General features: G+C 38.8%; 1 protein-coding gene across 1 annotated transcript in view; it reads right to left on the reverse strand.

The window, feature by feature from the left end:
* Window positions 1-16265, reverse strand: part of HMCN1 (hemicentin 1) — a 144931-nt gene extending 128666 nt beyond the window's left edge. Inside the window, exons 1-2 of the mRNA XM_026043730.1 lie at window positions 16243-16265; window positions 15441-15616 (exon numbers count right to left, since the gene is read on the reverse strand). Of these exons, the coding sequence (XP_025899515.1) occupies window positions 15441-15616; window positions 16243-16265 (199 nt within the window). The remainder of the gene's footprint in view (window positions 1-15440; window positions 15617-16242) is intronic.
* Window positions 16266-26006: the final 9741 nt, after the last annotated feature.

The raw sequence follows: 26006 nt of genomic DNA on the forward strand, positions 1-26006 counted from the left end.
CCTAACTCTGCTGCAAGGTCTCTCTGGGACATCTTCAAGGACTAATTTCATGGTTGATGTGCTTCATAGGCTAGAAGACTCAGGAGTCCAGCTATGCAGTACCCCAGCACTACATCTTAGATTAACCATTCACTCCATTCTTCCAAAAAAAACCCTGTAGTGATGAGAGTTCTGGTTCTAGTGATGTTGACTAGGCATAACACAGCAGAAAAGCAAGGAAGCAAAGTCCTAAAGATGAATATCTTGGACTCAAACAGTTCTAGACAGAATAAGCAGTTCACATCTGACAAAATTTTGCCTGCAGTCCCCTTTCAGTGAGACTTCACTCAAGTGAGGGCAAGTGTCAGGCCTTGAGATAGCACATCTTGCCTGGCTACTCAGAGCTTTTGCGTCTTTTGCATCCAAAAGAAATCTCAAAAACAACAGAAACCTGCAGTTGTAAGCAGCATTCACAAACCAACATGAAATTCCCATGAACATCATTTGTCAGGCTAGCTTTCCTGAACACTGACATCAAAGAACAAAGACCTGAAATACATGAGTAACGTTCTTTAAGTGACAGTCTGTTGTGTAGAATCAGACCACAACCTTGTTTTAATGAGCTGCCACCTCTATTTTCACGGCAAAGACAATAGCTCTATGGAATTCAGGAGAGGTTCAGGTACAGACACGAAAATTGATTCAGTTTCACTATGAAGCTGTCATTCAGATTTCTGCAATACAAAAATACCATCTACAATGATTAAGACTATTTTATTCAGGTTTAATCACTACTACTGTCAAAGATTCTTTGTTGTCTAAAGCAAATCCTTAAGCCCAAATCCCAAAAAACTCCACACTGCACAAATATTATATCAAAATCATCTTAAGCATTTTCTGCCCAAGGCCTTCAAACTGTGAAAGAGGTGGTATTTCTCTTTTCTTATCTTTTCTTTGTCATGACAGCAAAAGCAGGTATTCCGGGCAGGATATTAATCATCATACGAAGGTGGAGATCTTAGAACAATGGAAGTTCAACTGTAAAGATGTAGTTACAAATATTATGAATTTCTCATATTAATTTGTGGACCAAAACTTCAGTGTAACAAATAAACTATAACACACAAATATCTAAACTTAATAATAAACCAAATTTAGCTAACAATAACCAAGGCAAAATCCCAGATGTCTCATACACAGCAAATTAGCTTTGTGGATGTGTACTCTGAACTTCATTATAGAGCACTTTCATGTAATGGCAGGAAATAAACAAAAACAACAACAAGAACCATTCTCCAAAGTCATATTTTGCCTTTACCATGCTCTTTCTTTCAAACACCTTATGGTCCTGATTAAGAGCAATGCCTTAAGGCACATCCTTTTTCTGAACATCAGAGTTAAAAATTGCTTTGAAATGTAACTAATGCATACAACTCTTACTCAATGATAATGTCGAAGCTCACCCTGTAATTTAAAATGCCACGTTTCTAACGGAAGAAATTCAATCACGGACGAAAAGCAAGAGGAATTCAAATCCCACCCTGAGTACAATGAAACTTCAAACAGTGTTGAAAGAATAAAAAACAGACAAGCTAATAAAAAACAGACCCAGCTTAAACAGTCTTTCATCAAGTAAATCTCACCTATGCTGTTACTCTTGGAATTTGAAAAAGCAAGGAGTCAACCAGGACTGAAAAGATTAAAAAGACTGCTCAGGAAGGGTATAATATTTTGCAGATTAAGAAAGGGCCAAAAACAGACTCTGACCTCAGTTTTACTGGTGTAAATCCAAATGAACATCACTGACAGTAACGGAAATACTCGATTTACTCCATGTTATCAAGGTTGAGATATAATATCAAAATTAAAAAAATGCAACTAAACCAATGCAACTAAAACTAATTAGCTGCACCATAAAGACAGATCAAATTGAGATATTGCACAAATATCTACAGCCACCATTTCTATTGATGGAAAGGTTTTATGTAGTTTAAATCTGTGTCTGTGCTTTATAGAAGTTAATGCAAAATATACTTATTTACAATTTTTTTTTTCTGCCTCCCCTCACCAAACAAAACTCAGACTGGATATTCACTATCAGGAGGGCTGTCAGCCTCAATTACATTACTCCATGTGAAGGCTACAGATAGAGCACTACAGCTACCACTCTCCTCCCAGTGAGTTCTCCCTTTCATGATGCAACAGCTAAATTCTCCAGAAAGAAACATAGCCAACATGCATTATTTGTGTCTTTATACTCCAGTTTGCGTTAAGTAATAGAACAACATCTAATTACAGTTTCCAGGATGAAGAAAGGGCTGAATATTTACAGTAACACAAGTTTTTCCGCCCCCCATCTTCTACATCTTGAGCATGATTAACAGCAGCACTATTTAAAGCAAAGTTTGATACAGAAAGAAACCACATGTTCCTCACCATGACCATCCACATAAAGAATCCAGATTTGCAAGTACACACAGATCCTGAATAACTCTTAAACTTTACAGTTACATGCAGCTCACTAGCACTATACTCATTCTCTTCCAACTGCAGATATGCTAACCAAACAAATGTCCATCTCCCTCCAGAACCCTCCTTCCAACAAAAGTTACCCTTTGCTCTCCAGTGAAATAATCCATGCATGCTCTTCTTAACAAAGCTAATAAGTAAAAATAGTCCAAATAGTCCCTGCTAACCTGGTTCATTTTGACTACAGTTGGTAAGAAGCACCCACAGCTAGATACGAGAAAGGGAAGCTGTTAAGCAGTGCAGAGGAGTATTTTTTTTCAGCCAGTACAGCTGCATCTCTAAGCAAACACAATTCCATACACTCAGCTGTAACTTTAAAACACAAACACTGGAGCCAGTAGGTCAAATTCAGACATAAACTCAGGAAATGTACCTGCCTTCATGACCAATATGTGAAAAGCATATCATCCTATCTGCCCTTACTATTATTCTCCTTCATGTTAAAGGAAATATCAGCCATAACGAAAAGAGTGAGGGCAAGATTTCTCCATCACATCCTTCATTGCTTTTATTTGGGGCTAACACAGAGCGCTTAAAACACATTCTATCATCAGGATCCAGTCTGTATATACATAAGATGCACTAGACTGACAAAAAAACTGACATGAAGTAGGGGAGTGCTAAGGGAAGACATTGAACCTCTCAGAGAAAAGGGCCAATGGAAATTGTGAGAAAAGGAAGGGCAGAAGGCAGAGATCAAGATTAAAAGATATGAAAGATTAGGAAAGAAAATGGAAAAAAAAGAAAGGAGTATTTCAGTGCAAATAAGCAACTTGTGGGTTTGTGGTTAAAAGGCAGAACTGTGACTCAGAAGTCAGTCACCTGAACACCCTAAAATGCCCCAAGACAACTAGATGTGGATATTAATACATCATTACAGGTGGAGCAGAAACATCACTGCCTAAAACAGTGTTCTCCAAGGTAATCAAAAGAGTGGTAGTCAGAAGTACGTGCCACGTGTCTGAGAAGTCTGCTATGCGGCCAGCAAAGAGGGCTAAGAGCTCTAATTAAAACAAGACTATCACTGTGCTAGGTGTCATAAAAATTAAGTGGCACAAAAGAAAAAATAAAAAGAACAGAAAGCCAAAAGAAGATCATCTGCACTTTGCATACCTTGTCTCTCTTGCTCAATGCCCCAGTTACTACAGCCACCTAAAGCCACACAATTATCCAACCATATTACTACTTTACAGACTAAAATAGTGTCTCTAACACAAGTCAATTGTGAAGTCTAAGTCTCTTTGAGAGTTTAGCTAATAAAGGATAATTATATTTTGAGGCAGTCAACTTCTTTTATCCTGCAGAACTTTGCTTATTCCTCTATAACTCAGTCCAAAAAGCAGACTAGTTCAGTGAATTACACTAAGACTTCTCTAACTAAACAAAAGCTTTGTTCTTTGGAAAACAGATTCAGACATACCATTGTACAGCTTAAGAGAACTCAGGAAATGTTTCAGTGATATTCAGCATCCCCAGGGACACTTAACTTCAGCTCATGAAAATACACTAGTGTCCAAAGCTTGAAAACTACAATGGCTTCCTGCTTACACCCCCCTCCTCTGGGCTATGAATCTAATTTAAACAAGATGGCAGGAATCCAGCAGCAACCTATGGTCACAGATTAGAGCTGCTATCATGAGCAAACAGCCCCAGACATTTAGCTGAGACTATAGCAACACAAGACATTCCTTCGTTTTCATTTAATTATAAAAATCTATCCTGACTCACTGTACTTCAGGGGTTTTCTAGTCTGCAAACCTGAAATCCCTTTCTGCTTTCAGTTGCATCTAACTGCATACCAGTGTGATTGCAGAGAAGCCCTATTGACTGTAATGCACCCTACAGCAACTCTGTTGTTACTGACAATTTGGTTCTACATCAGGCTATTTAAAATTGTGTTTTAATGCCATCTTCATAGCTAGTATTCCTATGACTGGAAAAACTACTGAGGAAGGAAGCATTACAGCTCCTGTGAAAATACCAAAGCAGTGAAATAAAAAGAGAGAAAAAAGGCCAACTCCCTTTCAACTTTACTTCAGTAAACGGATCTGCAACGCTCAGTTCGTAAGGGGGTCATCTGTCTTCCATGAGAGTCTGCTCCTACGGACACCTCTAAAGAACCTTTTTAAATTTTCTCTACACAATACTGGCATGCTCAGGTTTGAGAGTCCCTCTATGTTATACACAGACTCTGAACACTTATATACTTGATTGGGTACCTAATGTCACACACTATCTTTTATATTATCAAGAGGATATGGTAAAGAAACCATTATTCCAAAGTGAAGAGATGAGACTGCTAAGAGACCTTAACAGGGGTATATTACTGAAAATAAATTCAACACTTTCAATTATCTTTCATTGCATGAGATGTATGCAGCTTTTTGGCATGTGTCTGGGAACATGTAATTGTCAAATATGCATAGATCTTACCAACAATGTTCACAGACTTAAATCTGTGGTTAAGTACATTTTAGTATAGAGCTACACTATTAGTAGAGCTAGAAAACTGCACACAGTGTCTTTTTGAAGAGGAGAGCAATAAGGATAAAGAAAAACATCCTATTGTGCCATAGTTGTATAGCACAGTAAGTTAGTATATCTTCATAAATACACACAGCCTGTTCACATTTGTAATGTGTGCATCATGCCCCTATTTGCGGCTTATCCCCAGAGATTATCAGCTCCATATTGCTGCCAGTATGACTCTCTGGGATTATATAGAAAGCATCTATGTTAAAACACCCAAGATTCAAGCCCTGTTGACAACTCAAAGAAAGAGCAAATGAGGTGGCACAGGACATCAGTACTGCCCTACAGTAGCCACATCACTAGGCATTTACCTTCACAAAGCTTAATTTCTGCAAGCCCCCTGCTGAGCTCCCTCTGGGAAGATTTAGATCAGATTTAGCTCAAAATACCCTACCAAGAGAAGTTCTTCAGGATGCCTAGGGTGGTGGCACTGCAAGCCAAGAGACATGGGTCAAGTATCAGCCTCTACATTGCTTGGGGAGAATTCTCCTATGTCACACCAGGGTGACACAACTTAGCCCCAGGGCATGTAGGCTAGGCTCATGCAAACACTCTGTAAGAGGACAAACAGTATAAAACACATCTCAGGGACTGTTATTTGGATAGTCAGCCCAAGTGCAAGAGGCAAGTAAAGAGCAGAAAGCCCCTCACTTGACTTCATTCCTCCTAAATTACCTCATCCTTCCCAAATTCAGTGCCTCAGCTGAATTAACTTTGGCCCTTCTGCAGCAAGGGAAAGCAAATCCATGCTCCAGAGAGCATTTCGGACATTAAAAAATGCTGAATGGTTTTGTAAAGGTACCCCATGTTTTGTGAGTCAGAGGAACATTTACGGAGTTCTTCTCCTAACTAAGGCTCTACAGTTAAATGACAAAAGTGTGATGAGACTAATCTGTTCTCTGACATTGCACTGCACAGCTCCACATATCTTGACCTTACATGATCCCATTGAAGTGCTTCATGAACACAGAGTCCTTGTGCTCCCCGTATGGAGATAAAAAACAAACAAATAATCCAACACACAGGAGAAGCTCAGCTCACACATGTAGTCAGCTTAAAAGAGAGGGTACATGTTCTTCAAAACACAGTAAGGGGAGTTTAACAGGTATTTGCAAGGAGATGTATACATGACCCATTCCAACATAAAATGCAAAATGTGGACCTGCAGCTTAGCCATTACCAGTGGCAGAATATGAATTTATAACAGGCATAACTGAAGGACGTAAGTCTGATTTAACAGCAATACACCTCAAAAAAGAAATATTTAAAATTGGCAATAGTTACTAAAACTGAATCATATTCAACAATGTCACTCACACATTTTTCCTGGCAGCAGCACAGTACATGAAGCAGTCAGCCCAGGGAACATTTCATTAAATTCATCCTATTCTTTCTCACAAACTGCTGATTATCAAAGAAGGGTGAGGCAATCAAGTAACACCAGTCTCTTTCAACAGAGAAATTGTTTTGCCATTTGCAAACTGAGGAACATGTGTTCCCAATTTTTTTTTTTTTTTTTTTTTTTTTGCGCTATGTGTGTCTCCTTGAAAACCAAAGCCCAACAGCAAAGTCCAAAAATCAAATCACTGATTCACTGATGGGAGATTATACACCAAATGGCCTCCAAGAGTTTCTCCTGCCTAAAGGGCTCCTATCATTCCTTAGGCTACAAAAAAGTAAATGAAGTACCTGCCCCTTTTCTCCACTCCAGAACCTAGCTTATCCAGAGCTCACCTGACTGAACAAAACCTACTCTAGCAGGAATTCCAAGCAGCTTCCAGTATGCAAACAGAGAAGTGGAAAACACAGGCCAGAAACCAGCTACAGAAAAATTACACTGGTAGTCCACATAACATAAAAACACCTCTGATATTTCTAAATACTGGGTACTACAGGATGAAAAATGTCACAGACACACAATATAAAGCACTGACCAAGCAAACTCATCTTACGGCTATTCAAGGAAACTCAAAGTTCAGTTGGTACCAGCAGGCTGCCTCGAGTACCGTCACTTCATGCTACTACATAGGAACAAACAGCATTTATGCTTCTGGAGTTAATGCACAGCTCGGCATACGCTCTGAATCATGCAAGCAGAGCTTTCAAACAGAGCGTGAACATGTTTCTGCACCTGATCCAGATCAAACTTGTACTGCCAGATGATAAAGGATTAGGGGCCACAGAGCCCCCAATTTAAGCTACCTTCGGTTTTTGATTTTTTTTTTTTTCCTTCATTCCTCTGTAAGGAATTCAAGTTTCCCTCTTCAGCAAAGGCATTCACTATTAATTTCCACTCCAGAAGGTACTGGTTTTATAGCTGAATTCCAGCATTTCTGCTTTAAGGTAGTGAGCCTGGCAAATTGTGAGGGGGCAAATATTCTGTGGTTAATGGCCAATACTTGCTTAAACTTTAGCCTTCTTTGTCATTTTCCCTGCAAATATAATCAATGAAAAAAATCCATCTTACACTGAACATTAGTTCTTCAATTAAAGAGAAGGCATAAACACTATATGCCTTTTGGCTCATTCCATTCCTATGCATTCTCATGAAACAACTGTTGTCTGCAGACAAGACTCAGAATATATAAATCCATGGGAGGGATGCAGACTGCTTTATTCATAGCTTAAAAGCACTTGAGGATCTGCATCAAATTTCTGCCTTTTTTTAATAAATCTTTAGAAATCTGATTTGTGGGATCTTAAAGCAATTCAATAGAAGCTTACACCAGAATTTTTTCTTCCATTTCCATTCCACAGAGCTCTCACCAAGACTCATAGCCAAAGCTGCCTACTGCTAAGTAATTATTGTCAAAACCAAGATTAATTTGCCTTTCTATATACAACTTTCTGTGGAAACACAAGCTGCTTGGGAAGGGGAGAAGAAAAGCGGAGAGGGAGAATAGAACAGAAAACTACTAATTCCAGCTCTTAGGCTGTTCTAATCTGTATTCACTGCTTTATCAGACACTAATACCCCATTTTACATTAAAAGGGTAGCGCTTATCTGTCCTAGACAGACCAAAAAACCAAAAACACAGCTTCAACAGGCCCCCTCTTCCCCTTCCACAAAGCTTTTCAGAGGTACCATATAAACTGCTTGGATAATTCAAAACACAATCAGATACGTTGTGCCAACTACTTTTAATGAGTTTACTATTTCACCAGTTTAACGGGCACAAGTTTCACGATTCTCTCATCTGGCTCAGTATTGGTTGATTTTTTTCTGAGATCAATCAGTACATTCCATTCTCAGCAGGATATATGATCCCTCCACAAAGCCTACATTTTTCTATCGAGTTGTGTTCAGCAAAGACGAGAGTTCTAAGTGATATATAAGAAAATCTACTATATCTAGAAATGATAGAAAACTGAATCCTGATCATGAGCCACAGTGTATAGAAGCATTAACACAAATGTAAAGATTCTACAGCAACTGACAAAAAGTTTTCATGTTATAAAATCATAGCATTCAGAAGTGGCTGTAGAAGTTTGTGCAATTATTTGCTATTTTGTTGCATGTTGAGTAATTAAGGCATGGTGCTTTATCATCACTTGCCAAGCAACAATGTGTAAGGCGTTTTGCCCCTGGGAAGTGCCCTCTATCTAAACTCCAAGAACTGTGGAGCACAGACACACACTTCTAGACAGCAAGCCCCATTTGCAAAATGACATCAATAACATTATCTTGGGGCTAGAACAGCATTGAGATACACTGCTAGGGGACTTTTCATCTAATGGTCACCAGTTTGAGCTGATAATAGCAAAACAAAAAAAAAAAGGACAATAACACTGGGCAAATTCAGAAGGCAAGAGTTTCACATATTGCTTTAAGATACTTCACTCTCTTCTGCATTGTATTATGATTTATTTGGGGCACTATCAGCCTTTTCCTGGAAAAGGCAATCTCCATTTTATCTTCCAGCAAAACAGGCATAATAATCCACTCCTATGTGCAAAGATTTGAGAACTGGAAATTAAGTTACTTATCAACCAATGACTAAGTTTAACAACTTAGTAGTAACAACGGCAACAACAAGGAAGACATACGTGGGACCTTAACTCAACTGAGTATTTCCTGACGAAATTATCATTGGTAAGACAATAAGTAAAAATAGCATTCAAACAGTTATCAAAAAAGATACAGATGTGGCACTTGTTACACCTAGTTCTTGTTGTAATTTATCTTCCAACATACCAAGTTGACACTGAACACTTGTAAGTTTATGTCATATCTTCTAAACCTTGAATGAGAGAAATGCAGACCTGAACGCAGAAGTACACTTATTATTTCTGTCACTATATATGTATAAAACTTAAAAAAAATCAAATTCAAACACTTACACAAGCAAATACACAAATAGGACTGAATTTTTTTTTTTTACACCACTAAACAAATGCTTATTTGAAGAATTAGTTAGGACAACTTTAACCTGACATTTTGCAATGCATCCTTAAAACTACTGCACTAAAACACTGAAAACAGTTTGTTAAATGAGCACATTTTTTCACGTTAGCTGTAAGAAAGAATATGAAACCCACATAACTCTGAAAACAAGAAGATTATTTCAACTGCCTCTGCTCTTATTCTCACCAGATAGATCTAGGACAAGTCTTCTCTTTGCTTCCTACAAATAATATTGGATTTTGAAACCTACACAGTGTTTTCAAAACATCCGCTCACAGGCAACTCATCTGCAAGCAGTTTATACCTCCTCACCAACTCAATAAGTGGTTCAAATGCTCTATAGCTACAGAATAGCTCTGCCTGCTGCAGAAGGTGAGGTGGTATACCAAGTGTGGAGAGGAAGAGCTACTTCCCAAAGACAAGCCGTACAACTCAGAACCTACCAGATCTTCTCTTCTTAGTGAGCATCTCGCCAAATATGCTGTATGCACAGAATACAGCAGAGACTGATGTTAGTTCTGTTTCTTCCAAACATTTCTGGTGCTGCCCCATCCTTGGTTTAAATTCTACTGTTTACACTGTTTTCACACTGTGCTAGAAGACTCAAGTATCAGTGCAAAATACTCCATTTCAGGTAAACCTCTGCTCCCTACTTGGAATCTACTGCCATACTGTTTTACTCCTGTTCCTGTTCTTTAATAAAATTCAATATTGGAAAATTTATTTCCCCAGCCAAAAGAAACAGAGAATCATGAAGAAAATGACCTTTTCCTCCTTCTTCAGGGGAGGAAGGTGGACAATTCAACTTGAATTTCCTGAATGGAAAAAGGTTTTGTACAACTTATACATTCAGACACAGTTTGAAAATTTTAATAGACACTCATTAACCAGAAAGCAAATTCTGAAGCCAAACTACTCAAATGACAGTGGAGAGCATAAAATCTAACTTTTGTTTTGTTTTTCTCTCCCCAATGTGCTGTTGTGCACTATCAGACAAATTCTGTATGAGAAATCTATTGGGTAGTGAAAGGTAATCATGCTGTTCATCTGTAGATACTCAGAGACAGGACCTGCAGGCTCACATTCGAAGGGTTGGTCAGGCAACCTCAAATGTCTAAATCAAAAACAGGAAGAATTTCAGCTGAGCAAGGGTAGATGCTTTATTGTTATGCTTAGAGGACAGTCTATTCCTCAACACTTTCAAATGTCTTTTTCAAGGCAACATTTAATATGTCAAGGAAGGAATACATTTTTCCATTCCTGCATACAACTTTCCTTCTCCCTTTATTTCTGATTCCTCATTTGGATCAACTGCAAGATATTTCATTTCAAAAGCATGAAATATTTTGATCCCTTCTGTTCCTATTCTGAAAAAGCATTAGCCTTCTTCAACATAAGAAAAGCAAGCCTTTCACAGGGCCTTCTCAACTTGTTCCATGCCTGCATGTGGTCCAGCAACCTAATGACAGGTATGGGAATATATTAAAAATGACCGTGTACCATTACTCCATTATATAACTGGAGCTTTGCTTTCAAAAAAAAGGAGTAGGACTGAGGGAGAAAGATTGTATTTCCAGTTCTCCTACACATTTGCTCTGTGACCCTAAGTGAATCAAGTATGCCATTTCTTCCGCACATGAACATTATTAATATTAACACGAGCATTATTAATATTTTCCTATTTCTTATACAGGCAATACACTGCTTATTCAATTTGTAGAGAAAATACAGGATGCTAAGACTGGAGGCTTCTAGATCAGCTGATTATTAACAAATCTGTATGTTAGGAAGTCCACAGTGTTTACCACAGTAAGTGCTTTCAAGTTCCAAGGAAAATCAAAGCCCACAAATAAAATGTTACTGCACATATGCTTGCATGTGCAATCTAAGGTACACCAAACAGTTGCATCTTCATTAAGGTTTACCAAAACCTTCCAACTCTGACTACAACTCAGACAAGACTTTGCTACAAGATGAAGGGAACTCAGTCAAGCTTCATGTTTTTTCTTCTATATTACCTTTCCATGGAAAAAAAATATTTAAACTCTAGATAGTCAATTAAAATGGACTGCATTTATAGAAATGGGTTACCTGAAGATACACAGCATATTATGCTACATAAGCAATATTATCTTCATTTTCCTTATAAACAAAATTATTGGAATTCACGCATTAAAATAGTCACTCACACTAAAGGAATGCTTGATTAAAAAAATGAAATCATGCACGCTCAAAGTTATTACTGGTATAATTCCATTAGCTTTACAGAATAATACTAGGGATGAATTTGTCTTCTTAGGCTTGTTTTCCTTTCCAAAATTCCTTAATGGTATAAAATAAAAATAGAAAGGCTGGCCACAGATGTTAAATAAAGACATTCCGAGTCCAATCTGGTTACCACAGAACACAATAGGAGTCGGCATAAAATCAGAACCCTCTACACACAGCTATAACAGTATTGATTGATCACAGCTCATTGATCTCGAACTTTAGATCCAATTCTAAGATTCCCTGCACCAACCCTCCTGAATTAATTATTTTGTCAATTTTTCATTGAAAACAGACTTCCAAGCGGATTCTTTTTCAATAGATTCTTTCACCATCTATGAAATTACTGTGATCATGTTTATGCACTGGAAAAACAGAGTTGAAAAAATCCCTGTAATCTGCTGGAAGTGTTGCACATGCACATACATGAAGAGGAATGCACAACAAAAGGCTTTTCCAAAACAGAAGCTCAGCATACCACAGGATAACATGGTGGTGGCAGAACGTGAAACCCATCCTTTAATTATTTTGGAGGCCATAATTCTGGTCTACACCAGAAACTCAGGCTTAATATGACAAAACATACTTGTCAGTCACTTCTATTTTACCAAAATACTATAGTCTGGGCAAAACACCAGTGTGATAGTGATAACACTGCATTCAAAACTACCACTAAAGACTACAATATGCCTTTGTAACATAGCGCAGCACTAATAGGCAGCACTCTGATAATACCATCTAGCAGAATAAAGCAGGATTTCAAAAAAATTCTAGTTATCTAAGATTCTGATGTTCCTTGGGCAATATATCAAGTCTCTTCCAGGACAGACTATTATATGATTGAGGAACACACTCCCCTCAGCAAAAAAACTCTGCTTTGCCACATGCTACTGAAGTTCATCATACACTGTACAACACAAGTTACAAAACAAGAAGAATTAAAAGCTAACTTATCATAAAATTTAAACTGTAAGGATAATCCAGTTACACTACTGTGTAACTATAGTGCATCTGGATAGCTTTATGTACAGAGACACTCCTTGGTGCTGAGCTCCAAATACATGCCACACTCCCAGCAGTCCCATTTGCCTCTCAAAAATGTAAAGTAAATTCATCTGTGGAGCTCTAGAAAGCTCAATTTTGAAAAACAACAGAAGGTTTCTGTTGGGCAAATAATCAGACAACTTGAGAAAAAAAATTATGCTCATCAACTTAGCTAAACAGACTTCAAAGACAGCAACACTAGTCCAAAGTAAATGAGTGGGACACTGTGAAATCCAAGCCAAACAGTAATTTCTGTAGAGTTTTGGGGAAATGTACTTTTCCCTAGATGCAAAGGGGAGATTGAAGAATTGGTAACAACAGTATTTCTTGCATTTTCCTTTGAATTGCCTGCATTTGTTCATCATCAAATGCAGTATTCCAAAGTAGGCAGACTAGCGCTCTGAGCTGCTACATCCCTAAAATTCCAGACAGTAGACTATACTATTTACTACCATCTTTTGCATAAAAATACAGAAATAATTTTCATAAGCTAAGAGAAAATAAAGTTTAAAATGATGTATTCTCTACTACCAAACTGCTTTAAGTCATAGCAAGTTATCCATCATACTCTTGTCCCCTCTGGCTGGTCAGGGACTTCCATATAAAGACAGGTAACAGGATACATAATATATGCTCACAAGGGCTTCTTAATTGCATAAGCCAGCGCTCTGCAGGTCTGGGTTTCTGTTATGATGCGTGATGAAATCTAACATTTGCCAAGAAAAGGGGTCTCCTGTGAAAAGAGAGGTATGTGGGTGGAGGCAAGGAAGCCACAAGTCTGCAAGCAGTGGGGGAAAACGCCTGAATCAGGGGAGGAAGGTGGTAATGGATTCAATGCTAATTGCATATGCAGAGAGTAAGAAAGAGGTGATGCAAGAAAGTATGATTAAAAGAATCAGTCTGCAACAAAAGCAAGAAGATCTAGAAAGCCAGTGAACACAAGAGGTTCAGGGAGAATGGAAGAGAGAGGGGAAAGAAGGAAAAAAAATGAACAAGGAAGAGAACACACGTAGGATGGGGGGAAAAAGTAGCTATTGAAACAAGGGATTTGAAATTAACTTCTAATCAAGGCTAAGCATTAGAAATATTAGTTATAAAAGCTGTAAATTCATTATGTCAAGGCTGAAAAAGAGCAGAGGAGAAAGTAGCACCACTCACATAAACTTGCAACTTAAAGATGTTCCATGCAAAATCACTCTCATGCTCCCCAGGTTCATGGGGGTGCCCAAGCCATTCTGAAAAAAGAAAACTATCAATTCTCATAAGAGACCCTTTCAGCGAGGAGACATGAAACATATATAAATAGATTAAAAATAGAAAATAAAAAATAAATCAAAAAATACCCTATCATACTAATTTTGTCCCATTACTTCCAAAGGAGGACTATTAGCTTAATTTTTCAAATGGATATTACACAGCTCAGTGCTTACACCTGTCCAAAATTCTTTCCTCCTTGCTGATTTCTGTGTCATTATAGTCTATTAAGTCATATACATATTTGTTTCATAAACCATCAGAAAGATGTGGAAGGGCAAGAAAAGTAATATCAAACATAAAAGCAAGAAACAAAAAAAAAAAAAAGGTAAAACAATTCCTTTTTGTTAACAGTACATTAATGGACTCCTAGTAATAATAACATAGATACACACAATCATGGAAAATTAAATAGCAAAATTTGCAAAGACAAGTTTTTCACTGATTTTCCAAGAAAAGGATTTAAGATGTTTCTATCAATAGCAAATAAATACTTTGCAGGAAGAAATATCTTATGATGCGGGGTGGGGAGGTGGAAGAGGGTCTGTTTTCACTGATGATATCCTGCAAAGCATAAAGTTGTACCAACTGATTTCTAAAATACCACATTCCAAGATATTCCATGGAAACTAGATCCAGAAAGGCAGAAAAGTATTTGCAAGGACTTTTCTCCATCTTCCCCTCCACCTTTTTTTATAAAAGAAAAAAAAAAAAAAAGAAAAAAAAAAGAAAAGATTTGCTGCATAGCAGAGCACACATCACCAGCCTGAAGCATCCTGTTCCTATTTCCTTCTCAAGTCACTAAAAGATCCTTGACAAGGGAAAAGGAAGAAAGGGATAGGAAGGGAATAGAAAACAGATGCTGAAAGGCAGGAACACAGGATGCCCGGCAGAAAGAAAGAGGTGGAGTGGTAGAATGAGAGAAAGAAGGAGGAACAAAAGCTTGAACAGTCAACAACAAAACTCAGGCAAAGTGGGATGATGATATTGTTTAAGTTCACAGAAGTGTTTCAGTAAAGAACACGTTAAAAAACAATCAAACCAACCCACTAGTTCCTAGTACACATGTTCTCCACAGGAGAAAGTCACAGAGGCAATTTACCTCTCCAGAGCAACTTAAAGTCCCCTAGAACTACTAGATGGTATTGATGGAGCATTTTAAAGAAAAATTACCTCAAGCTTATCTGATTTTTGAAACTTCTGCTGCTGAAAGGCAGAAAAGGCAGAAGTGCAGAGCTACCATCAAGTTACCACAGAGAAGAGATGCCCGGGGAAAGCATGAACAACGTAGGGCACAAAAACGTTGATGCTCCAACCTCCTGGGAGCGCGGGGAAGGGAACCCTTCCTACACACAACCCTGAGGGGAAAGCCCTCCCTCGGCGCTCTTTGCGCATCCCCGGGCAGCCGGAGAGCGGCTCCGTGCCTTACCCGGGTCGTGGAAGGGCACCAGGGCGAAGTTGTGCAGCGGCCGCTTGGGTCTCCTCAGGGAGGTCTCCAGAATCTTCGACGCGCCCTCGATGACCTGCACCAGGTCGTCGTACATGGAGCCGGTCACGTCGAAGACGAAGGCGAGGGTGGAGGCGCCCTCGGGGACGTCCCCGGCGCTGGCGCCCGGCGAGGCGACGCAGGGGCACGAGAGCAGCAGGAGCAGCAGCAGCAGCGCCGGGGAGCAGCCCGGGCAGCCCATGGCTGACGCCCCAAGAGCGCCCGCGACCCCCGCTGCGGCGGCGGGGGCAACGCGGGCAGGGAGGCCGCCCGGCTTCGCTAGCGTGACGGCGGCTCCCGCCTCCCGGCCATGCCGCGACTGGCGGCAGCCGCGAGCGCCGCCACCGCCGCGCCCGCCCGCGCGCTCCCATTGGCCGCCGCGACCCCCCGGCGCCCACCTCAGGGGCCCCCTGCGGGGCGGCCGTTAGCGGCCGTTAACGGTAGCCGGGAGGGGCGGGGCCAGCAGCGGGGAGGCGGGGGGGGGAGGGCTGACCTGACCCACCTGTGGTATTTTCACCTCACCGTGCGCAGGGATGACAAAAAGCTTCTTGTTTTGTTTTGTTTATTGTTGTGTTTATTCTTTTTCTGAGTTGTCTCGAGTTGCGGCCACGTCCCAATAAACGCTGGGAAATACCTTCCCAGTAGTGGGTTTGGGATGTGCAATTGCAAACCTGCCTGCACCAGCACTAAGCACGAGTGGGCGAGCCGGAGCGCATCAGTTTTTGAACACTGATAGGAAAATCACCTCCTTTCAGCAGGATTAGGCATGTGGACGAGGCAAACAGCTTTAGTGAGCTTTAGTTGATGCTGTGAGGAAAACTGGAAAATGAGGCAAAACGTCCTTAGTTTCCCCTGTGTTTTACTTCATCTTAAGGCTGGTACACTCACAACCATCACATTGTGACTGGAAAATTAATTACGTAAAACCATTTGCTTACCCTAATCAAGTTATAAGGCTGGAAGTGAATTATACAAAACAGATGTTTACATTCTTTCTCCCCTTCAGCACTGATGTCATGAGAAGAAAGCACATAACCAGGGCTGTGCGGAGCGCTCGCCATAAACTCCAAGCTGTGGAAAACTTGCCTCATCTGTAACTTTGCGAGCAGAAAACTCAGACCAGGTTTGTCAAAATATTCACTGATCGTGTGAGTAGAGAGGTGCTCGAGCCATGAAACAGGAGGGTGCCTTATGAACACACAGCGTTTGGATTTAGGGGTTCTCTCAGTCCTTTCTGAACATGATTTCCTGATGCATTTTTCCTCACAAAGAAAGCCATCGTGCTATTTCTGTCTTTAATTATTTCTCTTTAGATATAAACAAGCAAAAATGAACAAGGTAGTGTCTTATAAAAAATAGCCTCCTCAAAAATGTATTGTTGTGTCTCTAGAAAGTTATCATTTCATGAAGATTTTAAGGCATGACATAAAAGCAAATTTACTGTGGTAACAGTGGAAACTGATGTTGCTTGACCGGTTTCGGTTGCTTAACACTTGCCACTATAAAATATTCCTGAAGTTTGGATGGTTTAATACTATTATTCACATCAGGTCTTTGAAAACTGCAGCAAGAAAGATCATCTTTTCATGCCTGTTTCAGGGCTAGAATTTATTCTGTTAATGCATATTGGTGGCACAGGAGAATTTAATCCATTTGAACCTGATGGTCAAATTCTTTCTTACCATGGTCATATACTGAGTATGAATTAAGTAACTAGTAAGGAGTTACTGGATTGGTAATTGGCTGTATATTTGTCTTCAATGGCTGTTATTAGACCTGATGGAGTGGAGGATTAAGGCATTTAACTTCTCTCTCCCTAGCTTGCCTCAGATCTATAAAGCATATTATTTTGTACGCTGTAGGGAAAAGTATGCTAACTTACAACACTGGGAAGGAAAAATAAGTACTTTTCATCCTTAAGGCTTATGTCTGCTTCATTTTATAGTTTGCAAATAAGAATCATTACTCTCCATGCAGCTGATGAAGAAAGAGTTGCTGGTTTTAGTACAGTCCATAGCATTCCATTCATAAGCAAGAATCCACTTAAAAATCTGAAGCTTCCTTCTGAGGGAAAATATTAAAATGATTGTTTTTAAAGCTGATGCTGCTCTCTAATTACACCACGAACTACTGATATCAAAACAGCTTCTAGTGCACAGATCCCATGGACCACGCTCAGCAGGCCACATCTGTTAGAATTCTTTTCTCACGAAATCTCTATTCTGCTCAATAAACTCTGCACGTAGACCAGATACTTTGAACTGTTTTGTCACAGACATTTGACAAAATTTCCTCTGGAACTGCATACACATTAAAAGCTCAGCTCCATTGTTCCCACTCCTCCTCAAAATCTTTTTTTTTTTTTTCTTTTTCCTTTGTTTGGCCTAGATTAATTGTTGTGGAAAAGGAGGGGATTCTTGCTGCTTGCTTTAGGCATCTGGCTATGGTTGTGTCTGAGAAGTATGTGTATAATATATTAAGTACTCTCCAGTTCACAAAGAGTCTAAAATTTGTTTTCTTGGCCAACCTTTTGACTTATCTTTGTATTTTATGTATAAATACATTAGTCACATGTATGAGATACATAACTCATTACTCTAAAATTCAATGTAAAATAATGTTTGGGTCTCAGGTTTTGTGCTTTGAAGTAGTTTGTAAGAAGGAGCTGTGCTGCACTTGGGAGGGATAGGGTTAAAATTCCCATTCTACAAAAGGAATGCTACAACAGAAATTAGCAGGTATGCTGAGGAGCCTGAAAGCGGGTAAGGCAGCTAGCTCAAACTGCTGCTTGCTGATCTGCAATGAAAGATAAACAAGGAGAAGAAAACAGAAAGGACTACTTAATTAATCTTCGGTTAGGTATGATAAAAACTTGACATTCATTTAATAAAGACAATGAAAATAGTAAGAAAAGAGAAACTGCTTGTTGTGGGAAGATTGTGTTGTCTAAATGTCATTGTGATATGAGAGTTCAAACCCCAATGTGATAAACACTGACCTTTTCCAGCTAGTGACTTTTTTTTTTTCTTTTAGCCATGCAGCTGCCCTCACATGAAGACTGTGTGTTCTTTGTACTCATCTTGCCTCTCTGTTGATCAAGGCATTGCTGCACAGTTACAAGTTCTCCAGACAGAATAAAATGGCTTGTATATCCAGCGGGATACAGCAGGATGACCCCTAAAACTACACGTAAATTCACACTAGTTAAAACTCAGTAAGTTCACAAACTCCTATAAGATAAATTACCTTTGCTAACAACACAAACACCTAGCACTTAATATAAAAATGGCACGTGTTTGATGCTTGTTTGCCTTACGGCTTCTCCATCTTCTGAAGGGTCATATGTTGTAACCTTTCTCCAAAATCCATTTGACTAGAAATGATCTGCCACTGTTAAGAAAACAAATCCTAAGATGCCAGCATGGTCACTGCTCTGCGGGATCTGATGGGCTGTCAATTAATCTGGTCTGAAGAATTGGTAGGTTTCTGATCCTCTTTTGTAAAATCCAGCTTTATATAGATCTGAAATCAAGCTATGGGCTGTATTCTGTACTCCTACACTTCAGATCTTGGCAAAGAAGAAATGTCTTAAAAAGAAAAGCTGCACCCCAGATTGTTTAAAACCATTCAGTGTCTGACTGAATTCTCATCTTCCAGTATCTTATGGTTGCCTCTTTTTTTTTTATAACCTCAGCCTGCATCATCAGTCCTGTAATACTGGATGTTTGACCGTGGCTTTGGCAATGAATACTTTACAGGGCTATCAGAGCATACTGGTGAACACTACCCATTCTGCACATTCTGCAAACATTTCTGGGCAGTAGAAACCTAATGCAAAGGTTGTAAAAGCTAAACATTCTTAAGATGCCACGTGCTTTACATTTCAAGAACCTAGAAGGCACACAGAGTTAATCTTTTGCAATTTTCCCTCTCCTTTCTCTATTCCACGGAAGTCTGCCTAAATACAACTGTCAGTTTGATTCACAATTCAACACATTTCAAAAGTTCACATAAAAATGAAGAAAGAGCTGGACACAAGCACTAAGTAGCTGTGGCAACTGGAGTAGTTGTTTGATAAACCATGTGTGTGAGCCAAGAGACTCTTCACCCTGCTATAACATTGAATCATCATCTCTCATGTGCAAGATGAAATCACTTTGCTTTTGGTTATAAAGCATTTGTTTTATAAAACAGCTCATCCTGTGATCAAGGCATAGAGGTAAAAGTCAGGGTCCAAGAGTTTTATTTCTGGCTCAGAAGCAGGCCTGCTGTTTTTATTAATAAAATACTGTATCAAGACAAGGATGAAACTAGAATCTGTTCTACTGCTTCCCTGTGTCTTCAAAATGATGATAGAGAAGAGAATAATCAAAAGCTTAAAGTCTGTACTTAGGGGAAAAGACAGTTGTAATTTCTTTAGCAACCTTTCCCCTCCATGCTATTACCTAAGCATAAAGGGTACATGCATCACCATTTGACATGTCCATACAAAATCCCTATGACCCTGGGCTCCATCTTATAAATCAGGAATGAAAGCAGAGAAAGGCTACATTAGTTGTCCAAGTTAATACAGAAAATCTGTAGCAGAAATAGCAAGTAAACCCAGTTCTAAATTTCACTGCACCACTTAATCGTCATTCCTCTTTCTCTGTACTGCAAGTTTTCATAGCACTGTTTCTCCCATGAATGTTTGTACTTCTCTGAGACAAATGCCAGCAAAATTCAAAACACCTGTTATTTGCTGTTGAAATAGCCTTGAAGGTGAAAATGGTCTCGATTTCAGGAAAACTTTATGATCACTAGTCACTTTTAAAAAGCTTGAGAGCTTAGTTTCTATCACCAAAAAATATGCTTTTGAATCATTATTTGCAAGATGTTTCACTGATATTCTCTTGACTAAAAAAAAGTGCATGCACAATCAATTGTTTTTTAATTTCAATCAAATTTCTGCCATTTTGGAAATATCTACAGCATGTCTGAACAGCTACTGCAGACAGTACTAACTTTTAATCTATATTACAGCACAATTTGAAAATTTTAAATATCTAACAGAAAGTGAATGTATCTCCTTCCGAAACAATGGCAATAGTGTCAAACACTGAAAATGAAAGAACTGTGGTGTGAAAGTCACAGTCATCTGCAGCTCGTCGCTAAGAGATCAACTAATCCTGAGGCTGAAGTTTTAAAATTTAGTACACAAGAAATTCATGTGCATTTTCCATACTTTAGAAGGATTTTTGCACAGAGTGGTGTGATGATGCAAAGCTCACTTTTCACCATATGTTAATTATGGTGCACACATAAGACAGTATAGTCTTCCTTACACATGAAATTTCAAAAGCTGTGCATTTGCAGTCTAGGCACCCTAAACTCCTTTCCCAATCCATGGCGATCAGATCAATGCAGGTGGGGCTTAATACACTGAGTATAAAGGGAGTTGGGGGGTGACCAGGTCATGTAGCGACATTGCAGAGCAAATGTTTGCATTTAGACTAACGATTGTCACCTGTACGGTAATGGTCCTGTGCAGTCATGTGTGCCTACTGTTTTGCTTATAGACCTCTTCTGAATTTAAACTTTTAAGGCAGGATCTTTGAATGAATTTCGGCATCCTTGTCTGAAGGTCCTTTTTGAAAGACCTTTTCCAATAACATAGAAGTTTGGTTTCCGTAACGTACTGCTGGGCTGTTTCACCATAGCTCTGCAGGGACTAGCACCTGCGAGGGCTGCAGTGTTATGGTACACATCTCCTGTACCAATGAGCAGAATTGGTTTCCAAGCCAGCCATTCACCTTCTACAAGTCCTACCCATGTGTATATATTAAAGCGCACTCATGACACTTCATCAAATTACATATATAGAGGAATAGATGTATAGCTGTGACTAGACAGATAAAATTGTTGCAACAGTTACTGCTTTCACCACTTGAGTGGTGAGACTTTTTGCAGAACTCTCATAGCATTTTTCTAAAGATATTCTAAAAAGTTTAGCATTTAAAGTTATTTTATTCTCAAAAACATCAAGATAGTCTATTGAACATGTTGGGATTTTCCAGAGAGTCTAGAAACAATTAGATGTCACCTTGTACTGCAGAAATAACTAACAAGTTTGCTTTGGATTTCAAGAACACTATCTCCCTCTACTGGTTAATCAAAATAGAATGGGTTTTTAAAACAGATTACAAAAAAAGTATAAAGCTTTTATTTTTATTTTAAGGCAAAAACATATGAAATTATATTTTAATATCCAAGGTTGAAAACAGCTTTATGTTTTAAACACAATTACATACAGATTCACACAGTGTGTGTATTCCTATAAACCAAACATTTTGAAGATACCAATTTTATATTCATTTCAAATGTATTTAATCTTCTAGATGAGATACTCTGTGAAGTAAATTGTCTCAGGTGGAATTAATTAAACAAATGTATCTCATTTGGGCCAGCTTTTTTAAATTGTATTCCGAAGAAATCTTATAATTTTCTCTAAATTTAAAAAGTATACTCACTTTTTTTCGTGTTCATATCACTAGATATACCTATCAAATAAATTCCACCTGAGACAATCTAGCATTTTTAGTAGTTCTAGGTTGTTTAGCTAACAGTTTTGAGTTGTTCACAATGGACTTTTCATATCTACTAAATGTACACCACATTATAAGTTACTTTAAGTACAAAGCCTTATCCTTGGTTATCTTAAAATTACAAGCAATCATGTGCACTGAGGAAGAATAACTTAGATTTGATTTTTCAGCAATTCTAAAAGAATTAGCATAGCAATACAGTTCTACAACCTCCTACATGCAAGTAAGCAGCAATATTTCCAATATTTCCAGCAACCTAAATAAGCTCCTGAAAGAGAAGGAAATTACTTCAGGTTACAAAGGGGCATCGCCACCTTGGTCCATGGACTTAAGTTTGTTTTGGAGTCAGTCAAGCTCCCCACTCGTCTCATACCAGCACTGTCCTCTGAAATGCATTCTATAGATTTGCAGCCCGTGAGCCTAAGTACTGCACCTCATACCTTCTGTATAAAAATACCTTCTAATTCCAACCTCTCAGGAGGTACTAGCTTAGGTACAGCTTGGTACCAGCAGTTAATGGCAGAAAGATATTCTAACTGGTAGAGCTATAGTCCTATAGGCATATTCTGACCGAACTGTGCTAAAAGCCTTACTCAGTAACATATTGTGAAACTGAACTGTTCCTTAAACAATTGAGTTTCTGTATTCTTGCCATTTGCTCAGGAGAAAGAATGGAGAAAATGAATAAATAGGTGCTTAGCTCTCCAAGGTTATATGCTATGCTCCATTTGGGCCTCTCAGAACATGTTTTGTTTAAAAACAAATGCAACTCCAAATTCCTTGCATCTGTCTCTACAGGCTAAGCCCCTGCTGAAAACCGCATGGCATCTTTCCCACTTCCTATCCTCATCCCCATGAAAGTGTTACAGGAATTAGCTCACAGTTCCAATCTCAATTTATTTGATTTCTCTGTAGAGTTGGCCGACTTAAATAGTTCTCACGTTATTAAATATCCTGCTTTAAATCTCTTCAATGATACTAAATAACGTCACGCACGTGAAGTGTGTTTTCCTGGCATTTGAAGTAATCAAGTTCACCCAATTTCTAAGTTCATAATTTTTGAACAATTTTTTTTTAGTCTGCAGTTTCAGGTTTTATATTCTAGCCTGTAAAGGCCAATGCAGCTTTTAAAATTCTGCCAGACTCTAAGTTAGCACCTCACCAATAGTTACTCAAATATAACTTTCCAAAACTAAGTAGCAGGAGAGCTGGTTTTACTACCTAAGGTGGACTATAATCTCTACATTCACACTCTTCTTGGCAGAATGGAGACATTCTGAAAACTTGGAATGTTTTCCACATTATGTCTTTCATTAATGCCTGATGCTCTTTCTTCTGGGAAAAGGGAGAGGTCTGTCAGGCATATCATTTTCTAGGGTTAAATGGATGAATTAAATAAGAATGGCCTGAAGCCTTTATTCATAATAAGAATAGAAGGCCTTTCACAGGAGAGGGAGTCAGAAGGCCTCTCCCTATAAAATGTATTAATAATTACTATATGCTAGTAATAATAGAAGCATGTTACATATACAGGAGACTATTCCAATTGATCTGTTATCATCAGGTTACCTGGCAGTTTCCATTAGGACCCTGTTTGCAACTCTACATGATATTGTTAGACTAGTAGTGAAATTTTCAGGACAAAATGTCTGCTTTAAGGTTAATTTTGCTGTTTTGAAAGCTTTAACCAAAACAATTCCACTAGGCTCAGCACAACGCAGTGAGTCAAGTGGCAGCTATGGCATGAACTGCAGGTACCAGGATCTAGTCTGGCATTCCAGTCTGTCTAGCTGCAAACCAGCCTTGCCACTCATAATTGCCACAAATATTTTTGTTTATTCAGGTGCTACCACAAGCAGAAAAGATGTCTTCTCACATAAAAAATAACAGCAAGAAGACCAGATCTCTCTGCATACAACATATGTTCTGGCATGTGTCACTTCATATTTTTGCATGTTCATGAACTAAAAATATCACTCAATACATTTACTGGGCTGCTTCGTTGTTTGTACACAGCTGTCCTATACTCTTCCAGCTTGCAAATATCCAGATAAAAATAAAATAGAACTAATTTCAATCAAAGCATGAAGCTTCCTGTTTCTCCTAGCTCTTTATCTAAATCTTACAATTTTGTTGGTTGAAATATACATTCATGGCCAACAATATGGCCAACAGATTCAAATTAACAAGTATGTTGGCATCTGTATAATCCATGATGCATTAATGATCAGACTATATTATTTAACAGATAATTAATCTCCTACTCTATAGTAAAACTTGTTTTCCTATATACTTTTACTTATACAAGTAAAAGACTTGAGTGCTTTCACTAAACAGAATTATCTGAACAGGCAAGGATAGAAAATAAAGTGTGGTATCAATATCATGTACTGTTTAATTACTAAGTATGCAAAGCTGTAAAAACTGTTAGTAGGATACACATTTTTTTTCTTTTTGCCACTCCAGAAATATGGATGCAAAAGTCTGCCCTGCTAGGAAACTGTTAAGTCTCTTAAGTAACCATAGAAGGGATTCAGGGAGAGAGAGAGGAATGACCCTTCCTAAGTGAAAACTAAAACATTGGACTTGGTTTCTCCATAAAGCTCTGGCCGAATGGAGGCTATAGTTGTCAAACTGTATGTTTGATTTTTACCCAGGGAGCCTCAATAAGAGGCTGGGAGAGGAGTCAGCAGCCAAACTCTGCCGAGCAGCTCGCGGGTGTTAGCCAGCCTTGCCCCGCAGCCGCCTCTCCGCAGGCTTGGCCAGCGCCCGCCTCTGATCAAAGCTGGTCTCACACTCTGGTACCCTAAAAAGCTCTCTTCCTACAGAGTTTCCAGGCTAACCAAAAGCAGGAGTTATCTGAGAAGCAACTTAGGCTGGCAGGTTTCAAGCTCGTATTTTGAGTCTTGAGAAAATCTGATTGCATGCATAAATATATCTATAACTGCAGTTGGTCCTCTATACAGCACTTAAAGACCTTTGGAATTTACATTATATAAAACACATGAAACAGGAGCCTTTCTGTAGCTGGAGATGCACAAAGTGAGACCCTATATAGGTATTAGGAAGCCTGTTGGCGAGCATGGCAGTGAAAACATTGCAGTGTAACTGTCAAGCCAGTCATAACCATCAGCATGGTTAACTAACATTAGCTAAACTGGAAGCATTAATTGTTCTGAACTCAGAAAAGTTTCTGAGTTTCTTAAGAAAAGTGTAATGGCTATGTTTAAATAGATGAGTTTGTATCCAAATACTCCCTTCTTGCCACGTGGCCATCTACTCGAGCACAATTTATCTCCTGGGTCAATGCTTGTGAAAGGCAAGGCAGCGTGCTAGGAGGCAGTAATCCTGCCTCTTGTAGAACAGAGGCCCACTGAAATGGATGGGATTCCCGTCCCTGGTTTTCAGCAGCTTTTGGAGCAGGGAATTGCTTTTTCATACAGGGAATGCAGTTACACCCAGAATAAACTGCTGCTCACTATGAGAGACTACACAAGAGACTGGAAATATTGTTTGATGAACTTACTCTTATCTCCTAGATGTGCATTTAATTCCCATTATTAGTTTTTCAGAGGCCACTAATTGTGTTGTTATATATAATTACATGTATGCTATATAATTATATATATGATGTTGCATATAGTGATATATATTATATGAAACTATTGTTATATATAATATTTGATAGACTGTAGGGAATTTTAATCAGATACATGCAGGGCACACACCGACCCACATTTCCCACCTCAATAAGCCAGAAATTCTCTAAAAGAAAAGGCTGATGTTATTCTACGTTTTAAAAATCCAGAATAACTATTCCTCTTCCGTTTTGGAGAAATTTAGATACACCCATTTATACAAGTGTAACACAGTTGAAATTCCTCTCATTTGCTCAGGGCCTGAGTGAAAGCATCTAATATTCACA

The sequence above is a fragment of the Nothoprocta perdicaria genome, unplaced genomic scaffold, assembly GCF_003342845.1.
Source record: "Nothoprocta perdicaria isolate Ctin4 unplaced genomic scaffold, notPer1 scaffold_338, whole genome shotgun sequence".
Lineage (NCBI taxonomy): Eukaryota > Metazoa > Chordata > Aves > Tinamiformes > Tinamidae > Nothoprocta > Nothoprocta perdicaria.